At 41.5% G+C, this 23,861-nt stretch overlaps 1 protein-coding gene across 2 annotated transcripts in view; it reads left to right on the plus strand.

Moving 5' to 3' along the window:
- Positions 1 to 4,718: 4,718 nt before the first annotated feature.
- Positions 4,719 to 23,861, plus strand: part of PEX7 (peroxisomal biogenesis factor 7) — a 91,709-nt gene continuing 72,566 nt past the window's right edge. For both annotated transcript variants that reach the window (XM_053461040.1, XM_053461041.1), the window contains exons 1-4: positions 4,719 to 4,946; positions 9,698 to 9,755; positions 11,568 to 11,718; positions 20,949 to 21,026. In XM_053461040.1, coding sequence (XP_053317015.1) covers positions 4,820 to 4,946; positions 9,698 to 9,755; positions 11,568 to 11,718; positions 20,949 to 21,026 — 414 coding nt within the window. In that variant the 5' untranslated portion in view covers positions 4,719 to 4,819. The remainder of the gene's footprint in view (positions 4,947 to 9,697; positions 9,756 to 11,567; positions 11,719 to 20,948; positions 21,027 to 23,861) is intronic.

The following is a 23,861-nucleotide window of genomic DNA, read 5'->3' on the forward strand; positions in this document are numbered from 1 at the left end:
ACACCGACACCCAAACACACACACCAGGACAGGCTCTGCCACACCCAAACACACACACACCAGGACAGGCTCTGCCACACCAACACCCAAACACACACCCCAGGAAAGGCTCTACCACATCCGTACGGGTAAGCTGCAACAAACAAAATATTGTATTTTCCGCACTGCTTTGTTGTTGACCCCCCTTTTGTGATTTTGCCCCTTGTGTATCCCCCCAGCCAGCACTATGTGTATTTATGCCCCCAGCTGTCCCTCTCTTTAGTATTGATTTATGTAATGGGCCCAGCTGCCCCCCTTATTGATCCCACCAGCCCAAATAAAATGCTGCCCTGCAGTATGGGGGATGTATATCTGACTAGCCGGTTTCTTCCATGAGTCTATACATTGCCCTTACTGCAGGGCAGCATTTTATCTGGGCTCGTAAGCAATATGTAAAAGGTTTGCAATGTCCTGCAAAACATGGCCAATGTGGTAACCCTAATCCCCCATACCCCTGGGTATTACCCCCAGCTAGCCCAGAATTGTATATTTATTCCACAACCCAGCCCCCCCTAGTATTGATGCCCCCACCCAGCACCCCCTTGTGAATTAATGCCCCCACTCCTTTAGTATTATGTCAGATTGTGCTGCCGTGGTTCATTGATTTACTCTGTTGGTTTGTTGTGGTCGGAGTCCCCTCTACCATGTGCACTGCTCAACCAGTTAATGTTTTTCCTCCTTCAGTTTGGTTCTCCCAAACCAGCCCCGAACATTATGAAGGACCTTGTCAAGTCGACACAGCCTTTGTAGTACATTTCTGCCCATTGTCATGCATCCTTATATATCGTATGATATCATACGCCAACACTCAGCAGTTATGAGGGCAGCACAGAGCAGCAGTTGGTGGTGCAGCCCTGGGTTAAGCCTAAGGTAAATATGGCCCTGGAAATGGTATTTCTAAGTATGTATAACACAGAGCCAGGGGAAAATCAGTGGGATTGATTCTTTATAGTGCATAGTTGCCAACATTTGGAAAAAAACTCCAGGGACACTTTGCGGCACAGCTATCAATTACTTACTTGAAAATATACCACATCCAATGCCTAAAAGTTCCACCCACTCTACCCAATCCAGAAAATTAGCATAATTTAGCTCCGTCTAGTTAATATGATGTTATGTCACCAAGTTTCCATCAACACTACTGTACATTCTTGGTGTGCAGTAGATACTTTGCAGCACAGCATCAGTCGGTATAAGTAAAAATATAGTAAAACCTTTTGCAGATGTGCTTCGGTTAGAGAGCTGTGTCTACACCGAACAGACATTAGTTCACAAAAAATTATATAGAGGAGGAAATATAGCAAAAATAATTCTAAAAATAAAAAATGTAAGGTATAGAAGGAGAATTTACAGAATAGAATGAGAGACATAGGAGCACAGCTACACAGCATTGTAAGATGGCCATACGGGAGCTGCAGTGGAGGTCTGCGCAGCAAGAGCGCATATTTCCAACAATTTTACATCTACCTGGGCCAGTCAGGGGAGATCAGAGGATCTGATAAACTGGCCCATGAACCCCACTGCCCACAAAAGCTTTGTAAGTAGTCATTTAAAATGCATGGGGCTCTGAGCACTGACAGTGCTGATAACCTGGCAGAATAATTTCTGCATATACAAACTTACTTTACTTATATCTGAACAATAGAGAAATAGTACACTGATTTTTCTATTGACTATTGCCACCGGTAGAAATGAACTCACAAGCTTACGTACATGCAAGAGTGCCCTCTTGTGGTTATAATGTAGTCAAACTGATTTATTCATACCAATATTTCTGTTCGTTCATTTTAAACCATATTAATTCCAACATAAATACCTTATTATACAAACAGCTACAAGAAAAACCGGAGGCAGATAATGGTTTACAACAAGAAGAAATTTCATTTTTCCTCCTGAGAACTACATTCAACCATGGAGCCCAGCCTCCTAATCACAATGGGAACAGTAAAATATTTTTTTGGGAAATGGAAAAAATAAACATAAACTACAAAAAGTAAATATAAATTTGGAAACATTTAAAATAATTATACAGTGATGTCCCCATCAGGAGAACCATCCAGTTCCAACAAAATGAAAAAAATTAAAAGACAGGGTTTTTTTCAGAAATGGTCTGAAAAATAACCATCGTCTTATATTCGAGGTCGTCTTCTAATCAGACCTCAAACAGAGGTCTGACTAGAAGACTAAGATCCAGATCCCCCGCAGCGCTGCAGGGGACCTGGATCTTCATCTCCGGCAGCTGGTGGAGGACTGTGCGATGCACGTACACATCCTCCGCTGCTGCCGGCACTTCTGCTGGGGCTTCTATGACGGCACGCCGGCGTCACATGACCTTCTGGTGCTCATTCATAAAAGCCCCGGCGGAAGTGCCGACAGCAGCAGCGGAGGTTGTCTGCGCGCATCGCGGAGACCTTCCCCGGATGCCACCACTACACTCCAAGGAATCTGAAGCACGGGGGAGAAGTCTAAGGAAACACTGGTAAGTCATGGAGGGTAAGAGTGGCATATGGGGGTGTAAGGGCTTTCTGGAGGCAGAGTGGCATATAGGGGTTAAAAAGAATATCAGAGAGACAGGGTGGCATATAGGGGTTAAAAGGAATATCAGGGAGGCAGAGTGGCATATCTGGGGGGTAGAGTGTCAAATAGGGGGTGAGGAGGCATATCTGGGGGTTTAGATTTACAAATTATGGATATTAGATTAATAGGGACAGAACGCTGATCCGGGGATTTATTCTGATATGCATTTTTCTCAATTATAGTTTTCAATAAATATGAACAAAAAGTTTACATGTGAATTAATATTTACTAGTAAAACTTTTAGGGTAGTCTTATATAAAGGCGTTTTCTTTTTTTCCTAAATTAATATTCAAATTTTGGGGGTCGTCTTATAATCAAATACGGTATATATATAAAAAGTTTTTTTTTATGAGCAAATGCTAAAATTAGTGCTATATCTTCCCAAAAATCCTGACTTAAAACACTAGCATTTTAAATACCTAAGGGTGTCTACTTAAAAATTAAATTATTAATTAAAAATTAATAGTTTGATCGGGTAAATTGGAGTGGCCAGGTTCACAGATGTCCCAAATAGGGCATATGACCATATGACCAAAATGGAAAAAAAGCGCACTTCCCAAATGTGGCCTTTTAACATGCATGGGTTTTGCCTTGATGTTTGATTAGAAAGCTGGGCTCCATTGACTTGCATGGCTGAACTTTTAAAACGGAGATCCGCCGCCATACAGTATAAGGTGGACGTTGATGCCCCAGGCAGGGACCAGACACGGACCGGGGAGCGGCCGGAACATCACCTTGGAGTGTTTAGTTTTCAAAAATATTTTGGTTTGTATAGAAACAGGCAGCTCATTGGCTCATATAACTGATTGGGAGTCTCCACATTCACTTGTTTATCGTTCAGCTCACGGGTTATGTTTTCCCTATCTCACAACATAATGACTTTTCCTCATCATGCCGGAAGCTGGGCGAGAAACAAGTGAATGTTGAGACTTTCGATCAGTGATATGAGGTATTCATAGCCAGAAGATGGAGACTAATAAGTGGGAATTGCTCCCTTACCCCATTGATGTGCGCTTCCCTACCCCGTCTTTTTGGGGGTATAGCAGTTAATTTGTTTAGAAGTAGTGTGTTTCCGATATATTATCCCACACCCTTGTTTGCTCTTCTAATCACCTTTTTTTTTTTATTACTGCCTTGAAAATGTATTTTTCAATGGGCGCCGCCATTTTGCAAGTTAGATGGGGACTCATAATTGAGTCCAATATAAAAGATGCATGACTGGTAACCTCTATCTACAAGCTTGATTTGCACAAGAGCTGGTCTCTGAATATTATTTTTCTGAGGTCATATAAATCAAAATACGTTGTGTTAACGGTACTTTTCCCCCACAGGGAAATCTATTTTTATTTTAGTTACATTTTAGGTTATGAATGTTCTTCCTTATTGTCTATTTGGATTTGGCATTGGAGGCGTCCTTGGATAACTGAGGAGAGTATTTTTGTCTTTTTCTTTATATAGGTATACCTGTATCCTCTGTAGAGCACCAGCAGATTGCAAAGCTACAATAAAAGGGGACAGTGAAAATTAACAATGACATTAAAATGCATGGGGCAGAAAAACATTAAAAGCGTATTAAGACATCCTAGTACAGGAGAGCCCTGTTCTTGCAAGCTTACAATCGATCAGGTTATGGGCCGATACTATTTGCATTTTTCCTAACAGTGTTTGCACATAACTTTAAAGCTTACTGATGTCTTTTTAACATATTTGACATGCCTTCTATCTAACAATTAGGCCGACGGCTGTAGAACTCTTACGCTCACCAAATCTTAGAGGTTACTGTTAGGGTTTTCAAATGCCGAATTGCTCAGTTCTACATCGATCATACCTAACACATCTGAAAATGAAATCGCTTGCTTTTCTAATGCCTTCCGTTCATAAAGACAGAACTACTTGTCTCCCAAGTCATCGATGTCACACAAGAACGAGGCTTGGGACGCGGAATGACTTGGTCACGCCCCTTTAAGGCTTCGTTTCATTAGCCACTCCCAGTTTTTCTGTGACGGTACTTTGTTCTTATTTTGTGTATCTTCCTGTTTACATATGTGTTTGCAGGCTCCTCCTTTCGCCCTGTTACACTGGGAAGTGTAGCCGGTAGCGAAGCATGTGCACGTCATTTCCCTCATCATAGAGCACTATTATCTTCCCCAGGTCACTGCCAACCAGCCTTGTCAAGCGGGGCTGTTTTTATGTCCTGGCTGCCATGGCAGCAGGAAGTAGCGTTACCCGGACTATCCGGATCCCTGGCAGGCACGGATATGCAGTGGAGTTCTCCCCCTACATCCCATCTCGGTTGGCATGTGCCACCTCTGAAAATTATGGCATATCAGGTGAAGGAGGCTTCCCTATTTAAATACCTGCATGTTTACAGGTTCATGAAACAGCTTGTTAGCTTTTTGTAGTTTTACTGCGGTGATAAAAATGTAATATTTTAATGAAGTATTTTAGTTAATCTTGCGTTTGAGACCCCTGTAGAAGTATTTTGGAACAGCCCATTAGGATTAAGTGCATACACACATACCCCACCACCTACCACCCACACACTCTTTACCTATGTTACAGCGCACCTGCCATCCACAGCGCATGGGATAACCATTAAGCCATAGGCTGGCCTGTAGTGTATGTAAAATGTGGTCCTGCACAAACTTATACTTTCCAGTTTAATAGATATTATCAGTGTTAATGTTATTCTTCATTTTAAAATACTCCCCGTTCTAAAAGTGCTACGGAATCTGATAGTTTTTGGGTGACCAAATCCGCAGCTCAGTCCAGAGTACGAGATAATGTTGTGATGGGTATGCTACCGTTCAAAAGTTTGGGGTCACTTAGTAATGTCCTTGTTTTTCAAAGAAAAGCTAATTTTGTCCATTAAAAAAACAGGAAATGGATCAGAAACACAGTGTAGGTGTTAATGTAAATCGCTAGCTGAAAACAGCTGATTTTATTATTATTATTATTAATACATACAGATACATCAGGAGTTGAGAACCATCCTTGTAAGCTTGCCATCTAGCCTTATGATACTTTTACACAGTTACTTGCAGGAATGGTGCACTTTAGATCACTGGCCAGAAAGGTGACAGGTGGGAAAATGGTTATCAGGGCTGTCCTGGCAAGTTAGCCCCTTCGTTACCAAGAATTTTTTTTTGGAAACTGTAAATAATGTATTCCCCCCCCCCCCCCCGTTTTTAGCATTATGTTGGTTTAATAAAGATTCCGCTTTTCTGTGTTTGATGTATCCATACAAATTAGACATCCTTTTTTTCAAGACAAGTAGGGCTTTCTTTTAAAAACCATAGAAACAAAAAAAATATTATGTAAAAAACATATACTAAAATAAATATAATTTTTTTTTGCAATTTCACTTAGGATTTCTTCTACGCAGTAGGTGCCACTGCTGAACAGTGACCAGATTTATGTTTCTCGACATCTCCTGATTAGAGTCATTTCATTATTTATATTTCATTTTTACAAAAATAATCTTGAATCTGTTGAATAAATTTACTAAGTGGGGAGGACTCTACCAAAATCATTTAGTTTATGTTTCTGTTACTTTTACTATTTGGTCTGGAGATGGGGTAAGGGGGTATATAGTGAGAAGGGAGGGAGATGGGTAAATAGTGAGGAGGTAGGGAGGGGAGGGGAGCGGATAGTGTGGTAGATTGTGAGAAGGGGAGAGGGGGTAGACGGTGAGAAAGGGGTTGTAAGAATATTGAAATAAAGAGTGAGAATGAATGAAATAATGTGTGGATGAATTGTGTGAATGAGTAAGAGTATGAATTAATGCATTAGTGAGAATGCATTAATGAATATGTGTAAATGATTTGTGTGAATGAGTGAGAGAATAAGTTATTGTGTGAATGAATTATGTACATGAAAGTGTGAATTAGTGAGTGGCTGTAAAAGTGTTTGTGTGCATAATAGATGTATAATTGATTTGTGGAAAGGCAAAGATGGCACATGCAGAGTTTCTGAGCCTTGGGGACCAAGATGGCACAGGCAGGGTGTTTGGGGACAAAGATCGCAAGTCCTATGCATGTAATTTGGGTGCTGGTCAGGATCTATGTGGTCAATGTGAACACCAGGGCTGGATTTGGGGTGTGCGACCTGTGATCCATGCCTTTAATTTTTGTTTTTTTTATCTATACCTTTAATGCCAAGTTTTTATGTGAATTCCAATTGATCTATACCTACAAAGCTGGGTTTGTGTGTTATTCTGTTGATCCATATCTGTTATGCTATGTTTCCATACATTATTTGTGTGCCTGCAAATACAGAGTTTGTATGTCTTATTCAGTTTATCAATACCTGCAGTGCTTTTTCCATGTGGTCTTTATTTGAGCTATACCCTCAGTGCTGAGTTTACATGTGATTTCCAGTTGATCTATACCTGCAATGCTGGGTTTGTGGGTTCTGTTGATCTATACCTGCAATGCTATGTTTCCATACATTATTATTGCATGCTAGGGAGCGTGGAGCAGGGCCCAGGGCCCAGTTTCAATATAAAACGAATTGGCAACAGGGTATAATATTTATATATATATTGTCAGCATGGTCTAATATATATACCGTATTTGCTCGATTATAAGACGACCCTGATTATAAGACGACCCCCCAAAATCTGAATATTAACTTAGGAAAAAAGAAAAAGCCTGAATATAAGACGACCCCAAAGGAAAAAAGTTTTACCAGTAAATGTTAATTCATGTAAACTATTTTTTTAATAAAAGCTATGATTGAGAAAAATATTTTTTTTGTTTTTATTTCTTGTATTTTCCAACCTGTCCCCCAGTTACGCACATCTGCCCCCAGGCTTGCCACCCCAATATGGCACTGTGGCCCATGATATGCCTTTTAACCCTCTATGTGCCACTGTGCCCCATGGTATGCCTTTTGACCCCCTATGTGCCACTCTGCCTCCAGAAATGCCTTATACCCCTATATCCCATTCTGGCATTTAGGGGGTTAAAATGCATATTATGGGGCAGAGTGGCATATAGGGAGGTATAAGGCATTTCAGGAGGCAGAGTGGCATTAGGGAGTTAAAAGGCATTGTATAGAGCACTCTGCCTCCAGAAATGCCTTATACCCCTATATGCCACTCTGGCATTTAGGGGGTTAAAAGGCATATTATGGGGCAGAATGGCATATAGGGAGGTATAAGGCATTTCAGGAGGCAGAGTGCTCTATTAAATTCCCCCTTAACGCCACTCCAGAAATGCCCTATGCCCCCATTAAACACACACACCCTATACCCCCATTTAACTAACACACACACACACACTCTCCCTCCCCCCTCTCTCACCCCCTCTCTCACCCCTCTCTCCCCCCTCTCTCCCCCCTTCTCACCCCTCTCTCCCCCCCTCTCACCCCTCTCTCACCCCTCTCTTACCGGTGCTTTCAGCCGGGGCAGCGGGTTGACGTCGCCTTCCGCTGCAGCCGCAAGGAGGTGGAGTTGGCAGCGGGGGTTTGTATGCGTCCGTCGCGTATACTTTCCCCGGCTGTCAGAGGTCAGAGATCTGAGTTCCCCGCACCGGTGCGGGGAACTCTGGTCTCTGACAGTCGGGGAAGGTCTACGCGAAGGACGCAGACAACCCCCGCTGCTAGCCACATCTCCTTCCGGCTGCAGCGGACGTTGTCTACGCGAATCGCGTGGACGTCAACCCGCTGCCCCGGCAACACAGCAGGAAGCACCGGTAAGTGAGTGTATGATGGGGGGGGGGTGAGACAGGAGGATCCAGGTCCCCTGCAGCGGTGCGGGGGATCTGGATCTTAGTCTCCTAATGAGACCTCTATTTGAGGTCTGATTAGAAGACGACCCCGATTAGAAGACGACCCCGATTAGAAGACGAGGGGTATTTTTCAGAGCATTTGCTCTGAAAAAAACCTCGTCTTATAATCGAGCAAATACGGTATATATTGTCAGCATGGTCTAATATTTATATATATTGGCAGCCGGGTCTAATATTTATATATATTGGCAGCCGGGTCTAATATTAATATATATCGGCATTGGCAGTAGGGTCTAATATTAAAGAATGAAAACTAACTGTCAGTTTAGCTCTTATTTTGAAATCATATTTTAATCATGGTCTTTACTTCAAAGAGATAAGTACATATTATGTAGTTAAAAATGCATGTCTAATGCATATATATATACCTGTGTCTGTAATCTCATGTGCTTCATAGTGTGTCCCTGAATGGCAGAAATAAAATGTGGTCACCCTACTTGTCACCAGCCATCAAGAAGTCATCAAAACATTGTGAAGAGATGCTGAGAAATGCTTGCACAAATCTACACTTATGTATAGTAAAGTCCTTGAAAATCAATAATGGTTTCACACAAACTCAGTGCACACTGGAGTCTTATTCTTATGTTGATGCCATATGCGCATATATACAGTAACCTCCTGATATATTTTTGTGTATTCATTTTCTAGTATAATGCATCATTTGCAAATTTTATACCCAACAAAAGTAGTGTCATATTTTGAAGAGTGGTGAACTTGCAACCAATCATACAGAGGAGAAACCAAGACATAGGACATGCTAGCTTTGCGATTACATAAAAATCAATACAGGGTAGTGGTTACGTGAAGAGGCTTCCTATTTTTTATAACTATAAATATTTAATTGTAAAATTGTTAGCGGCCCTATCAACAAAGCACCAATGGGTATAGCCCAGTCAGCAGCAGCATTCATTTGTCTGCTATGTTGCTCATTATTAAACTCAATAATATAATTAAAATGGTACCAGTTGAGTTAGATTGTAGCATTCGTATCTAGCATTTTTGCAATATTTACATTTTGGATATTACTCAATATATATTCCACTAATGTTTTCTACATGCCAGATCACTAGATTAAAACAATAATAATTAACATTCAGTATTTTCTAAAACCAGCAATAGCGTAATTCTTTCCTCAGATTGTCAGCAATTCTTGCTATAACATAGTGGTTTCCCAAGCTTACTTTGTTGCCCCTCCCCCACCCTTACCATGTGCTAATAAAAGTGGAAGCATAAAATTGTGGTAACAACATTTTGCTACTATTATTCTTATTTTGTTTTTGTAATTTTAGGCTGTGGAACACTGCTTGTTCTAGAACAAAATGACGCTGGACTAGTTGTTCTCAAGAGGTAATGCTCATTTTGTGTAATTATTTTTTTTTAAGTTTTATCATGCCTGTAATAAATACAATTGTTAGTACTCTTGGCAAAATGAGATGTTCAGTGTCATATTTAGCACTTAGAGATTCACTGTAATGGACTTTGTAGGCCTTTCTAACATACACAAGGCCATGGTTTGTGATTCAGATTCTTTGCATGCCTGAATCAGAGCTGACATAGGTCTCATGGAATGACAACTTTTGGTCAGTCATTTTCTACATTGATGTCTAACATCTTTGCTCTGACAGCAATTTAGAGACTATTCCAAGATGATACTCCTTTAGGAATTATGATGTTTGGTAATCTTTGGCTGTTTGGTCTCAACATTTTATTGTCCCATGTTTGTAAACAGTAGCTTATGATACAGATGTTACCTACATCACCAAGATTTTTAGGTTCTTCAACTCCCAATATTAACTGGTATGCTGATATGATTTACTGGAATCTGTCCACTGCACATTAAGGTTAGCGATCAGGAACAGAAATCATCATACTGGTCGTTATTAGTGGTAATTAATGGTAATAAAAAAAAAAAGCACACTAGTGCCAATTTATCCACACGACGCTAGGGTATATTCCAAATAATAAATACAATAAATAATTAAAAGACACAGTATAAAAGTAAACAGAAAATTCATATAGATTAATAAATATAAATAGATAAATAAGACAAAAAAGCACTTTATGTCAAACTGTCTATGTAAAAAGTATAAAGACAGATGATCGCTCCAGTCTTCAAATTAATAATGCAGACTTTTCCTCTGTTGGTAATAATTTCTTCAGCGTTCAGCCTCCGTTACCAAGCATTGATGAAAACAGTAGCACCTAATGCTAATGTAGTTTTCTTTTGCTGACAAAGCTGGAGTATAAAAGAGTTCCATAGAGTCTCTCTCCACTTGTGTAGGGGCTTTTGAGGAATGACAGGACACAGTTTTGAACAGTGTCACGGATCTGGTTAGTCCGACCGACTACCTCCGCTGACTTGTGCTCCCTTGGCCTGGGGCAACACACTTTCCCCGGTTTCCCAGTCACTAGCCGAGACTCAGTGTAGGGTAAAACCAAACGAAGACTGATTTATTTTGGACACACAGAGCTGGATATATCCAGCAAAACACACATTAACATAAAAAAAATAAGATATTGGGACACAAACCGCCCCCTTAATCTGCCTCCCAGAGACAACAGGGGCAGTAGCGGGATTAACAATTCAATAGGAGGGGGACTGATGTATACAACATAATAATGTTATGGGGTCTGATATTAAATTAAAACAATGGCGGTCACTCCCTGCTTGCAGATCCTGGCTGTCTGCTGGAGATAATCCCCTCAGCCAGTGATGAAATGATATACTGCTGGGGGTAACCACAGGGCCCATAGTCAATAAGGAGGAGGCTGGCAGTGAGGCCTCTCCAGTGGTCCCAGTGATGGAGGGTCCCATCACAAACAGATAGGCAGCATTAAGGAGAAAAACTAAATGACAGATTATAGCTTTCTTCTACTTCTCTCTACATAATGCAGCACTTACCTGGGGATATTTTAAGAGGCTGCCTACGTGAAACAGTACCTTTTAAGTTGAACAAAATCTCTATAGTTCATAATAAACCATCATGTAGAAACCATACAGTTTATGCTGTGCATAGCATTTTATTGTTACACTTATTTGTATTAGTATGTGCTTTACGTTTATTATATTCATTTAAGATGTATGCATTTTAGATAATTTAATTTCCCTTGCTGAGATTTCACTAACCTTTAGAAATTATTCTTTGTTATCTGGCATAGCTTTGATTGGACTGATGCCTTGTTTGATGTTACATGGAGCGAGGTCAGCGAAAATATCTTGGTAACATCCAGTGGCGATGGGTCTGTTCAAATGTGGGATACATCGAAGCCAGAGGGTCCACTGCAAGTCTTGAAAGAACACACTCAAGAGGTAAGTCGCCAACGTGTAAATGCTGTCAAAAAAGATTGCATGAGGTATAGTGAAGGGCACCAAAACTACAGTGGTATGAACCACATGCCATAGGCAAAAAGGAACTTTATCTGTACATCAGATGTTCTATAGGTTTTCCTTCAATCATTGGCGTTCTATGCACTATGCAGGTTCAGCACAGCCCTTGCTTTCTCTGGTTCTTCTCAATGTATAGTGAAGCAACTGAAAATCTTCTGCAGATTCACTTGGAGGCCCATTATTAACAAATAAACTCTGCGGTGTTATCGTTGGGTTAGTGTGTAGGTGTGTATTTGGAGTGTAAAGGAGGAAGCTTTTTTAGATTAGCTTGTACCCTATTTATATTGTTTATTTTAATATGATTCAAGTATTTCAGAAATTCCTCTGTGGATGAATGGTTGAACCCTTTATGACAAAGGGACTAGACACGTCACTAAAAAACTTGCCATTGGTGATAATTGATGTGCCTGGCACGTCATGACAACGCATTCAGCAACACTCAGGTCGGCAGCAGAGGCCACTTGTGCCCCTCCCCCAAATGTCAATGTCCACCATATATAATATGGGGATGGACATCTGGTTTAAAAAGCGTAAACAGTGTTGCTGACATGCCTCGATAGCAAGGCATTCAGAAACACCGAAGACCCACCCCAGGACACACTGTGACCTCTCCAGAGACCAGTCACAAGCAATACTGCAAGAGATTTTGCCTCTCGCAAGATGACGGCGCACTACAAAGAAAAACAAGTTTGCATGTGATTAGTAAAATAAATTTAAAAAAATAATTGTATTTGTATCATAGTAAAATATTTGGTATGTAAAAATAATTTCCCAAGGAGGAACGGTCCAGTTCCAACAAAGTGTAAAGAAAAAATAGTACTAACAAAATAACAAAACAAAAAAATATGTATATAGTGTGTGTGTGTGTGTGTGTATATACACACACCGTTTTGGCTCTAAAATAGGCTGCACCCTAAAAGTTTGGTGCTATTTTAACCCCTTCAGTCCCAGGGGTTTTTGGTACCTCAAGTCCCGGAGCAATCTTGCTATTTTTGCCGGTTCAGCGATTATTCTCCTTTCCTGCGAATAATGTACTCATGTATACTATATATTGTTTTTTCAAGGAGTGATAGAGCTTTCTTTTGATACCATAGTTAGATGATTAGCTGAAAATTTAGGATGAGAAATTTTGTAAAAACTAGCGAAAATTATTATATATTTTTGCTCTGAATCCTCACAAAATTAGATAAAGTGATGGAAAATCCCCTCCAAGTTTATCAATTCAGGTGTCCTGATTTCAGAAATACCTAATTTATATAGATTTTCCATACTTTTCCAGCACTTATAGGGAACATACTAGGTGTACATTATTCATAGAATTTTTATGCTTATGGCTTAACAGGTTTGGGGGTTGTGAACGGGGGCAGGAGGGTTATATATTTTTTAGATGTTTTGTTAGGGTAATGGGATGTAAGGGTTTTTGTATTTTTATTATTATCTTTTTTATATATACATTTTTTTTAAATGTACTGTTAGTGCAGTATGGTTAGAGGTCCGCTTAGGGACCTCTTGAACATGTTATTAATGCCAGTGATGTCACAATGACATCACTTAGCTCACTTTATTGTTTTTTTTTAAAAATTATTATTCATTGTATTATTTTAGTGATTTTTTTTTTTTTTAAATCACTAACAATTTTTTTCTTTGTTTCATTTGTCAGCATGGGAGAAGAGTGAGAAACATGGTTTCTCACTCTCCTCCCTGCGATCCCCCTGCACGGATCACACTGTGTTCTCTATGTAAGTCTCCACAAACTAAGTCCCCACAAACTTGCATAGAGATCACAGTGCAGGGGATATTCTGTCCTCTGATGACCTGCAGTGGCAGGGACCTTCCGGATGTGTCCCTGCCACTGCAAGAAGGGCAGGGCGTACCGGTACGCCCAAAGGGGATTCTTGAGATGCGTTTTTTGAACGTACCGGTACGTCCATAGGGGACTGAAGGGGTTAAAGAAAAAAAATACACATTAGTGGAGTGGTAAAACGGTATTTTACCTAATAAATAGGAATACATGTATTTTAACATTTTTGGTATCTTCTATGCAGTTTGTCAGCATAGGTTATAAACAGACATTTGGAAAGCCAATAGCCATTTTAAGGTCCCCTCCTTAATTCATAATGCACATCACTTATAGACATTCCCCTCTGCTCCCCTGATATGCCACTCTGCCCCCCAAATATGCTTTATGCCCCCCGAAATGCCACTCTGCTCCCTAGATGTGCCCCCCCCCAGATTCCCTGGTGTCGCCGCTACCAGCACTTCCGCCATTGCTTCTATGACAAAGAAGCACCGGTGAATGTCTGCGCGATGTTATGTCACGCTGGTGCTCCACCATAGAACCCCCGACGGGAGTGTCGGCAGCGGAGGTTGTCTACGCGCATCGTGCAGATGTCCACCGGCTGCCGGAGAGTAGGATCCGGGTCCCCTGCTGCGCTACGGGGGATCTGGATCCTAACCCTGAGGCTAAATGAAAAAGAAAAAAAAAACACCCGCCTGAACTGCATGTCCTGGGCTTCGGGCGATATGAATTGCGCATCCCTGCGCTAAACCCCGATTATGGGCCACACCCCCACTTTGAAGACTTAAAATGGGGGAAAAGTACTTATTTGAAATGTGTTGTTCTGGATTTTCTTGTTGTTATTCTGTTTCTCACTGTTCAAATAAACCTACCATTACAATTATAGACTGATCTTGTCTTTGACAGTGGGCAAACATACGAAATTAGCAGGGGATCAAATAATTTTTCCTTCACTGTGTCCATATATATAGTGTGTGTGTATATGTATATATCTTTTCATGTGACAACACTGAAGTAATGACACTCTGCTACAATGTTAGTAGTGAATGTACAGCCTGTACATTTGCTGTCCTCTCAAAATAACTCAACACACAGCCATTAATGTCTAAACCTTGGGAACAAAAGTGAGCACACCCCTAAGTGGAAAAGTCCAAATTGGGTCCAAAGTGTCAATATTTTGTGTGGCCACCATTTTTTTCCAGCACTGCCTTAACCCTCTTGGGCATGAGTTCACCAGAGCTTCACAGGTTGCCACTTGAGTCCTCTTCCACTCCTCCATGACCACATCACGAAGCTTGTGGATCTTAGAGACCTTGTGATCCCCCACCTTCCGTTTGAGGATGCCCCACAGATGCTCAATAGGGTTTAGGTATCGAGACATGCTTGGTCAGCCCATCACCTTTACCCTCAGCTTCTTTAGCAAGGCAGTGGTCGTCTTGGAGGTGTGTTTGGGGTTATCATGTTGGAATACTGCCCTGCGGCCCAATCTCATGCTCTGGGGATCATGCTCTGCTTCAATATGTCACGGTGCATGTTGGCATTCATGGTTCCCTCAGTGAACTGTAGCTCCCCAGTACTGGCAGCACTCATGCAGGCCCACACCATGACCCTCCAACCACCATGCTTGACTGTAGGCAAGACACACTTGTCTTTGTACTCCTCATCTGGTTGCAGCCACACACGCTTGACACTATCTGAACCAAATAAGTTTATCTTGGTTTCATCGGAGCACAGGACATGGTCCAGTAATCCATGTTCTTAGTCAGCTTGTCTTCAGCAAACTGTTTGCAGGCTTTCTTGTGCATCATCTTTAGAAGAGGCTTCCTTCTGGGATGACAGCCATGCAGAACAATTTGATGGCGAGGCCTGTTCTGAGTGGAACCTGTCCTGTGAAATGGCGGTATGGTTTTGCCCACCGTTCTGCAGCTCAGTTTCACAGTCTTGGCAATCTTCTTATAGCCTAGGCCATCTTTATGTAGAGCAACAATTATTTTTTTCAGATCCTCAGAGTGTTCTTTGCCATGGGGTGCCATGTTAAATTTCCAGTGACCAGTATGAAAGTGTGAGAATGATAACACCAAATTTAACACACCTGCTCCCCATTTACACCTGAGACCTTGACACCGGGGGTGTGTGTGGCTAGTTGGGCCCAATGTGGACATTTCCACTTAGGGGTGTACTCACTTTTGTTGCCAATGTTTAGACATTAATGGCTGTGTGTGGTTATTTTGAGGGGACAGCAAATCTCCACTGTTATACAGGCTGTACACTCACTACTTTACATTGTAGCAGTGTCATTTCTTCAGTGTTATGAGCAAGTCGTAAAATTAGCACTATATCTTCACAAAAATCCTTACGTTTAAAGAGTTAAAAAAACTGGCATTTTAAATGTCCTAGGGGTGTCTATTTTTAAAAAAGGTATGATTTGACTGAGTAAATCGAATTGGCTGGGTTCAAATATGTTAAAAAAATAGGACATGGGGAGAGACTTACCAGATGTCAAAATTCCCCCAAAAATGCACAACTCACAAAGGTGGCCTTTTGCTTCCCAAATAACTTGACAAACCCATGCATATCACTGTATCTCAGGAGATGTTGCTGCTTGGTGTGTTGTTTGACTGTTTGACTGTAACATTTACCAGGAGCTGTAAGTTCATACCTTAAGTAGAATGTATCTGGACAAAACACGAAAAAAATACTACTGCAAACTTTGACAAAAGCTGGTGGTACAATGTGTGCTTGTGTGTGTATAACTCTTAGTAATTGGCACCCATAAAAGTCTGCCATTATCATGGTAACATTCTAAATAGGCTGGATTGCCAACATGAGCAAAGGAGAGGAACCAAATCAAACCATGTTACTGTACTATAAACTGAGATATTGATACCAAATAAGATTAATCAGTTAGTGGGGCTCCCTCAGAATATATTAGTCCCCTGCAAACAAAAATGCAAGCTCTTCATTTTTTTAGAAGATAAAAATAAGAAAAATCATTGGGTAATTGTTCATGTACTTAAGTTAATATGTCCTTCGGACCAGTGGTCCCATAATCTCTTCAGATATCTTCAGGGTTACACAAGGTATGTAAAAGAAGGACCACATGGAAAATGTCAAGTAGTTATTGGTGCTTTTAAAAATAACTCTAAGTAATCATAGTTGCCATTGTTTGTAAACTGTAAAGGTCATGCCTGGCATTTCAGGCACTACAAAGGCTGCAAACAAATATAATTAAATACTAGTATGCTTTTAATAATATAGTAATTTGGAATTTTCAGTACCAAATAATGAAAACATACACCATAGCGATGAAGCGTTTATCTTTTTTCTAAAGCTCTTATTCTCTGTAACAACTGCTTTTTTTTACTGGAATAGAAAATATCTATATGTGGCATACATACTGTACATAAAAGTGACTAGAGCATATTTTCAAATTGCACAGCCTAGAAGATAATTTCAGTGCACCTGTCATGCTAACTAGGAATAGCTACTTATAACCAGTACTAAATTACTGCCTTGATGATTATAATTAAGGCCTGCAGAAGGGAAATATGTGTCTTTGTATTGCTTTTTCTTCAGAGGTGTTACAATTTCAGATCCCCCTTTTCCTACAAAAATAGTTATATGCAAATATAAATGTGGATATTGAGTTTAGTGTTTAGTAACAGAGAGAGATGACGGACCAGGTAATACATAAGCAGTAGGCTGCTAATACCTGGATATCCCACAGCGCGTGGTCAAGGGACAGATGAGACTGGTACACTGGAGATGGACAAACCCAGGGTCAGGAGGAACAACAGCCAGCAGGAGATAAGCATATTGTTGGAAATAGGCCAGGATCAAAATACCGGGAAGGCAGACTCGGTCAGGACGTAGAAGAAGCCAGGACAGGAGACAGGTCAGGATGGTCAAAGCACTAGTTGAGGTCAAATCAGAATAACACAGAGCAAGCACAATATACACATTCAAAAAGATGGCTGATGCCAGTAGGGCTGCAACAACTACAGTGGGGCAAAAAAGTACCGTATTGGCTTGGATATAGGCCGCCCCCGTATATAGGCCGCACCCTAAAAGTTTGGTGCTTTTTTAAAGAAAAAGTTTTTTAAAAAAGCACCAATAAACATGCTGCCACTCTGTCCTCTCCCCCCCGAGATATGCTACCACTCTGTCCTCTCCCCCCCGAGATATGCTGCCACTCTGTCCCCCCCGAGATATGCTGCCACTCTGTCCTCTCCTCCCCCGAGATATGCTGCCACTCTGTCCCCCCCCCGAGGTATGCTGCCACTCTGTCCTCTCCCCCCCCGAGATATGCTGCCACTCTGTCCCCCCTGAGATATGCTGCCACTCTGTCCTCCCCCCCCGAGATATGCTGCCACTCTGTCCCCCCCCCCCCCCGATTTACCAGAGCAGACTCCCGGGTGTCTTACGGGGCCGGAGGGGGACATCTATGCACATCGTGTATACAACTCCCGGTGCCGGCACTCAGCAGAAGTGCCGGCACCGGAAGTTGTATACGCGTATTGCGTAGATGTCTTCCGCCGGCCCTGCAAGACACCCGGGAGTCTGCCCTGGTAAGTCGGGGGGTTAAAATGCATCGTGCGGACGTTCACCGGCAACGGCGCATCGCCGCTGCCGGTGAGCGTCCGTGCGATGCGCTTAGACAACCTCCCGTGCCGGTACTCCCCCTGTGGAAAGTGCCGGCAGAGGAGGCTGTCTGAGCGTATCAGACAGTAGGATGCAGGTCCCCTGCACCGCTGCGGGGGATCTGTATCCTAACCCCGCTGCCTGCCCGGCGCCCGGAACTGCATGTCCCGGTCGTCGGGCGCTAGACCCCGAATATAGGCCGCACCCCCACTTTAAAGACAAAAAAGTGCGGCCTATATTCGGGCCGATACGGTATTTAGTCAGCCACCAATTGTGCAAGTTCTCCCACTTACAAAGATGAGAGAGGCCTGTAATTTTTCCCATAGGTACACTTCAACTATGAGAGACAGAATGAGACAACAAAGTCCATAAATCACATTGTCTGATTTAATTTAAACAATTGATTTGCAAATTATGGTGGAAAATAAGTATTTGGTCAATAAAAAAGGTTCATATCCATACTTTGTTATATACCCTTTGTTAGCAATGACAGAGGTCAACCTTTTTCTGTAAGTCTTCACAAGGTTTTCACACACAACGTTGCTGGTATTTTGGACCATTCCTCAATGCAGATCTCCTCTAGAGCAGTGATGTTTTGGGGCTGTTGCTGGGCAACACGGACTTTCAACTCCCTCCAAAGGTTTTCTATGGGGTTGAGATCTGGAGACTGGCTAGGCCACTCCAGGACCTTGGACTCCTTCGTTGCCCGGGCAGTGTATTTGGGATCATTGTCATGCTGAAAGACCCAGCCACGTTTCATCTTCAATGCCCTTGCTGATGGAAGGAGGTTTTCACTCAAATTTCACGATACATGGCCCCATTCATTCTTTCCTTTACACGGATCAGTCGTCCTGGTCCCTTTGCAGAAAAACAGCCCCAAAGCATGATGTTTCCACCCCCATGCTTCACCGTAGGTATGGTGTTTTTTGGATGCAACTCAGCATTCTTTCTCCTCCAAACACGACGAGTTGAGTTTCTACCAAAAAGTTCTACCTTGGTTTCATGTGACCATGACATTCGCCCAATCCTCTTCTGGATCATCCAAATGCTCTCTAGCAAACTTCAGACGGGCCCGGACATGTACTGGTTTAAGCAGGGGGACACGTCTGGCACTGCATGATTTGAGTCCCTGGCGGCGTAGTGTGTTACTGATGGTAGCCTTTGTTAGTTTGGTCCTAGCTCTCTGCAGGTCATTCACTAGGTCCCCCGTGTGGTTCTGGGATTTTTGCTCACCGTTCTTGTGATCATTTTGACACCACAGGGTGAGATCTTGTGTGGAGCCCCAGATCGAGGGAGATTATCAGTGGTCCTGTATGTCTTCTGTTTTCGAATATTTGCTCCCACAGTTGATTTCGTCACACCAAGCTGCTTGCCTATTGCAGATTCAGTCTTCCCAGCCTGGTGCAGGTCTAAAATTTTGTTTCTGGTGTCCTTCCACAGCTCTTTGGTCTTGGCCATAGTGTGGTTTGGAGTGTGACTGTTTGAGGTTGTGGACAGGTGTCTTTTATACTGATAACAAGTTCAAACAGGTGCCATTAATACAGGTAACGAGTGGAGGACAGAGGAGACTCTTAAAGGAGATGTTACCGGTCTGTGAGAGCCAGATATCTTGCTTGTTTGTAGGTGACCAAATACTGAGGAATTTACCAATGAATTCATTAGAAATCCTACAATGTTATTTCCTATATTCTTTCCCCCCATTCTGTCTCTCATAGTTGAAGTGTACCTATGGTGAAAATTACAGGCCTCTCTCATCTTTGTAAGTGGGAGAACTTGCACAAATGGTGGCTGACTAAATACTTTTTTGCCCCACTGTAATCGATAATACTAATGCTCTGAAAAATACCCCTCATGTTAAAATCCAACCTCAAACAAAGGTTGGGTAATAACACTAAGATCCAGATCCTCCGCAGCGCTGCAGGGGACCTGGATCCTTCTCTCTGGCAGTCGGCGGGCGTCTGTGCGATGTGCGCAGACATCCTTCGCTACGGTCCTCCACCTCTGCCGGGGCTTCTATGATGGAGCACCAGGGTGACATGAACTTCTGGTGATCCACCATAGAAGTACCGACCAGCAGAGGTGTGTGCGCATTGCGCAGCGTTCGCCGGCTGCCAGAGAGTAGGATCCGCCGCAGAGCTGCAGGGGACCTGGGTCCTTCACTGGCGATGCGCAGAGGGGCATATATCGGGGGTTATAAGGCATATTTGGGAGGCAGAGGGCATATCTTGGGGTAAAAGGCATATCTGGGGGGCACACTGGCATATAGGGGGTATAAAGTATATCAGGGGGGCACAGTGGCATATAGTTTATGTGAACTCCGCTTTTACGAGTGATGTCGCTCTCTGCCTGTGTGTCCTGGTTATGCCTCTTTTGCTCATTGTTATTCTTTATTTATATAGCAATATCAAATAACAGATGGAATAAGTATCTTGTGATAATACCTTTTTTATTGGACTAACAGAATTTTAGAATGACAAGCTTTCGGGAGCTCTTCTCCCTTTCTCAAGTCTAAAGCATTTATATAGCAACATATATTGACAGACCCTCAAGTTACGCCTCAAGCCAAGACAATCACCTGAGGAGGTTAAAGATTCATATTTACTAATATTTGTGTCTGAACATGCACACACACACACACACATATATATATATATATATATATATATATATATATATATATATATAATATATTCCCATTTATTTTTTCTTCTAGGTTTACAGTGTCGATTGGAGCCAGACACGTGGAGAACAGTTATTAGTATCAGGCTCTTGGGATCACACAGCTAAACTGGTAAGTTATTGTCTTACAGACACTTAATGCAAGATTTTCCAATCTCCTTTGTTTACCTTATTAGTACCACTAGCCTGTTCAGAATTAGGCTTTGAATGTATTTTCTTCTTTTATATTTCTGTGCATCCCTGAAGAACTGCTTTTTTTATAAGGCAAAGTTTCTTGTCACAACTTTAAGCAGAATGACGAGATTTAGCTTAGCTTTATCAGTAGCTATTCTAATATCAGATATTTTTAGGGTGCCCTCATCCTTTAACCCCTTCGCGACCTTTGCCGGTTCAGGACCGTCATGACAAGAAGGTCACTAAATGACCTTTGACGGTCCTGAACCGTCAAAAAGTTAAATAAGCTTAGAAAGTGATCAAGGATCACTTTCTTCGCTTAAACGGCCTTGCTGCAATGCCTCGATGTCGAGGCATTCAGCAAGGCCGAGATCGGCATCGGGGGCCATGTCTGGCCCCTCCCCGGGGCGTCAACAGCCGCCATACATTGTATGGCGGCGGACGCCCGTTTTAAAAGCGTTTAGGAGGCGATCAACGATCACCTCCTAAACTTAAATGGTGTCGCTGGAATGCCTCGATCAGGAGGCATCCAGCGACACCAAACACTTACCTTTAGGTGGGCTGTGACCGCTCCGGAGAGCGGTCACAGCCGCAGCTGCCGGTGATCTTCGCCATCAAGTAAGATGGCCGCCGCTCTGTAAAAAAAACAAACAAGAAAAAGTTTGCTAGATGGTCTCCAGACCCTCTAGAGAACTGGCTCCACTTGCTGGTTGAATACAGGTACTGCATTCAACCATGCAAGTCAATGGAGCCCAGCTTTCTAATCACTATGTGATTAGTAAAATATTCAAAAAAAAAATGGAAAAAAAAAAAAATGTGCTAACATTTAAAAATAATTATGCAGTGATGTCACTAGATGAACCATCCAGTACCAGCAAAATGTGTAAAAAAAATATAAAAAAAGTATTAAAAAAATAAAAAAATTAAGTTTATTATTTTGAGCAAGTGCTAAAATTTCTCAAAAATCTCAAAGAGTTAAAATAAAAGCACTTCAAATACCCAAGGGGTGTCTAATATATAAAAAAAATGGCTGATGGGGTAAATTGGAGTGGCCTAGCTCACAGATAGGGCATAGGTACAGACTGACCAAAATGGAGAAAAAAAGCGCACTTCCCAAATGTGGCATTTTAAATCTGAAACAACCCGACAAACCCATGCATATCGGGTATCACTGCACTCAGGAGATGTTCCTGAACACATATTGGGGGGTTGTTTGACAGTGACATATACCAGAACCTGTATATCTATAACTAAAGTACAATTTGTGTGAAAAAAATTACTATTACAAAGTTTGACAAAGTGTAGTTCTATAATTGGTGCATGGAAAGGGTTAAAATAACAGCATTCGGAATACCCTGAGGTGTCTAGTTTTCCAAAATATATGGTTTGAATGGGTTAAATTGAGTTAACCGGCTTCAAAGATATTCCAAAGAGGAGATGGAGGCAGAATGACCAAATGACCACCTGAATTACGCATGCCCCAAAAGTAGCCTTTTACCAGCCAAACAATCTGACAAACCCATGCATGTGGGGTATCGCTGTACTCAGGAGATGTTCCTGAACACACATTGGGGTGTTGTTTGATAGTGACATATACCAGAACCTGTATATCTATAACTAAAGTACAATTTGTGTGGAAAAAAAAATAAAAAAAATTACTATTACAAAGTTTGACAAAGTGTAGTTGTATAATTGGTGCATGGAAAGGGTTAAAATAACAGCATTTGGAATACCCTGGGGTGTCTAGTTTTCAAAAATATATGGTTTGAATGGGTTAAATTGAGTTAACCGGCTTCAAAGATGTTCCAAAGAGGAGATGTAGGCAGACTGACCAGATTTGTTAAAAAAGATTTGGAAATCATAAAACGCTGCTTGTACTTATTGCCCTATAACGTACAAAAAACAGCAAAAAAACATAAAAACATTGGGTATCTCTAAACTCAGGACAAGTATTAGAATCTATTTAGCTAGTTTTTTTACTTGCTTTTTTAGGTGAGTAAAAGATTTTTCAAATAAAAGTCATAAAATGTCTTTTTTTTCAATTTTTCACCATGTTTTTTTTATTTTTTTTATCGTAAATAAGATGATACGATCAAAATAATGGTATCTGAAGAAAGCCCATCTTGTCCTGAAAAAAACAATATATAACTTATGTGGATACACTAAATGGATGAGGAGAAAATTACACCTGAACACAAGCACCACAAAAGTGTCAAAACAGCCTCGGTCCCACAGGGTAGAAAACGAAAAATGAGCCCGGTCCTTAAGGGGTTAAACTATTATTTGGGACTAACATCTGTTTTCTGCTCAACCACATAACAAAGTAATGGATCGGTTGTTTCGTTTCAACTTATTCTACACACTTCACTGAACTTGGCAGCAAATACTCTTTTTACTGAGTTGCTTCCAAATTCAGCTGCTTTAAGACTGGGCAAATAACATATAGAAAGAACATACTGTCATTGATACAAAAAAGTTACAGGTTGTTTAAATGAAAATTTTACAGATTTTGGAACTTTTTTGAATAACATCATTGTTTTACGGTATGTTTAACACAATGGCTTAAAAAATAGCACTGCTGCAATATTGTCTGCAAACCGTGAAGGTAGCGTAAAAGTTATATCTGAATCGACTACAATAATTTTGACTGAAACTTGACCTTTTAAAGGGAGATCCTGCCGTGCCCATTTGTGCTTGGTACTTAAAGCATAAGCAGTATTGTTTTTACGCCTTCATCATTTACGCGCTCAGACATGGAAATTGAAACTTCATC

Source organism: Spea bombifrons, chromosome 3 (genome assembly GCF_027358695.1).
Source record: "Spea bombifrons isolate aSpeBom1 chromosome 3, aSpeBom1.2.pri, whole genome shotgun sequence".
NCBI lineage: Eukaryota > Metazoa > Chordata > Amphibia > Anura > Pelobatidae > Spea > Spea bombifrons.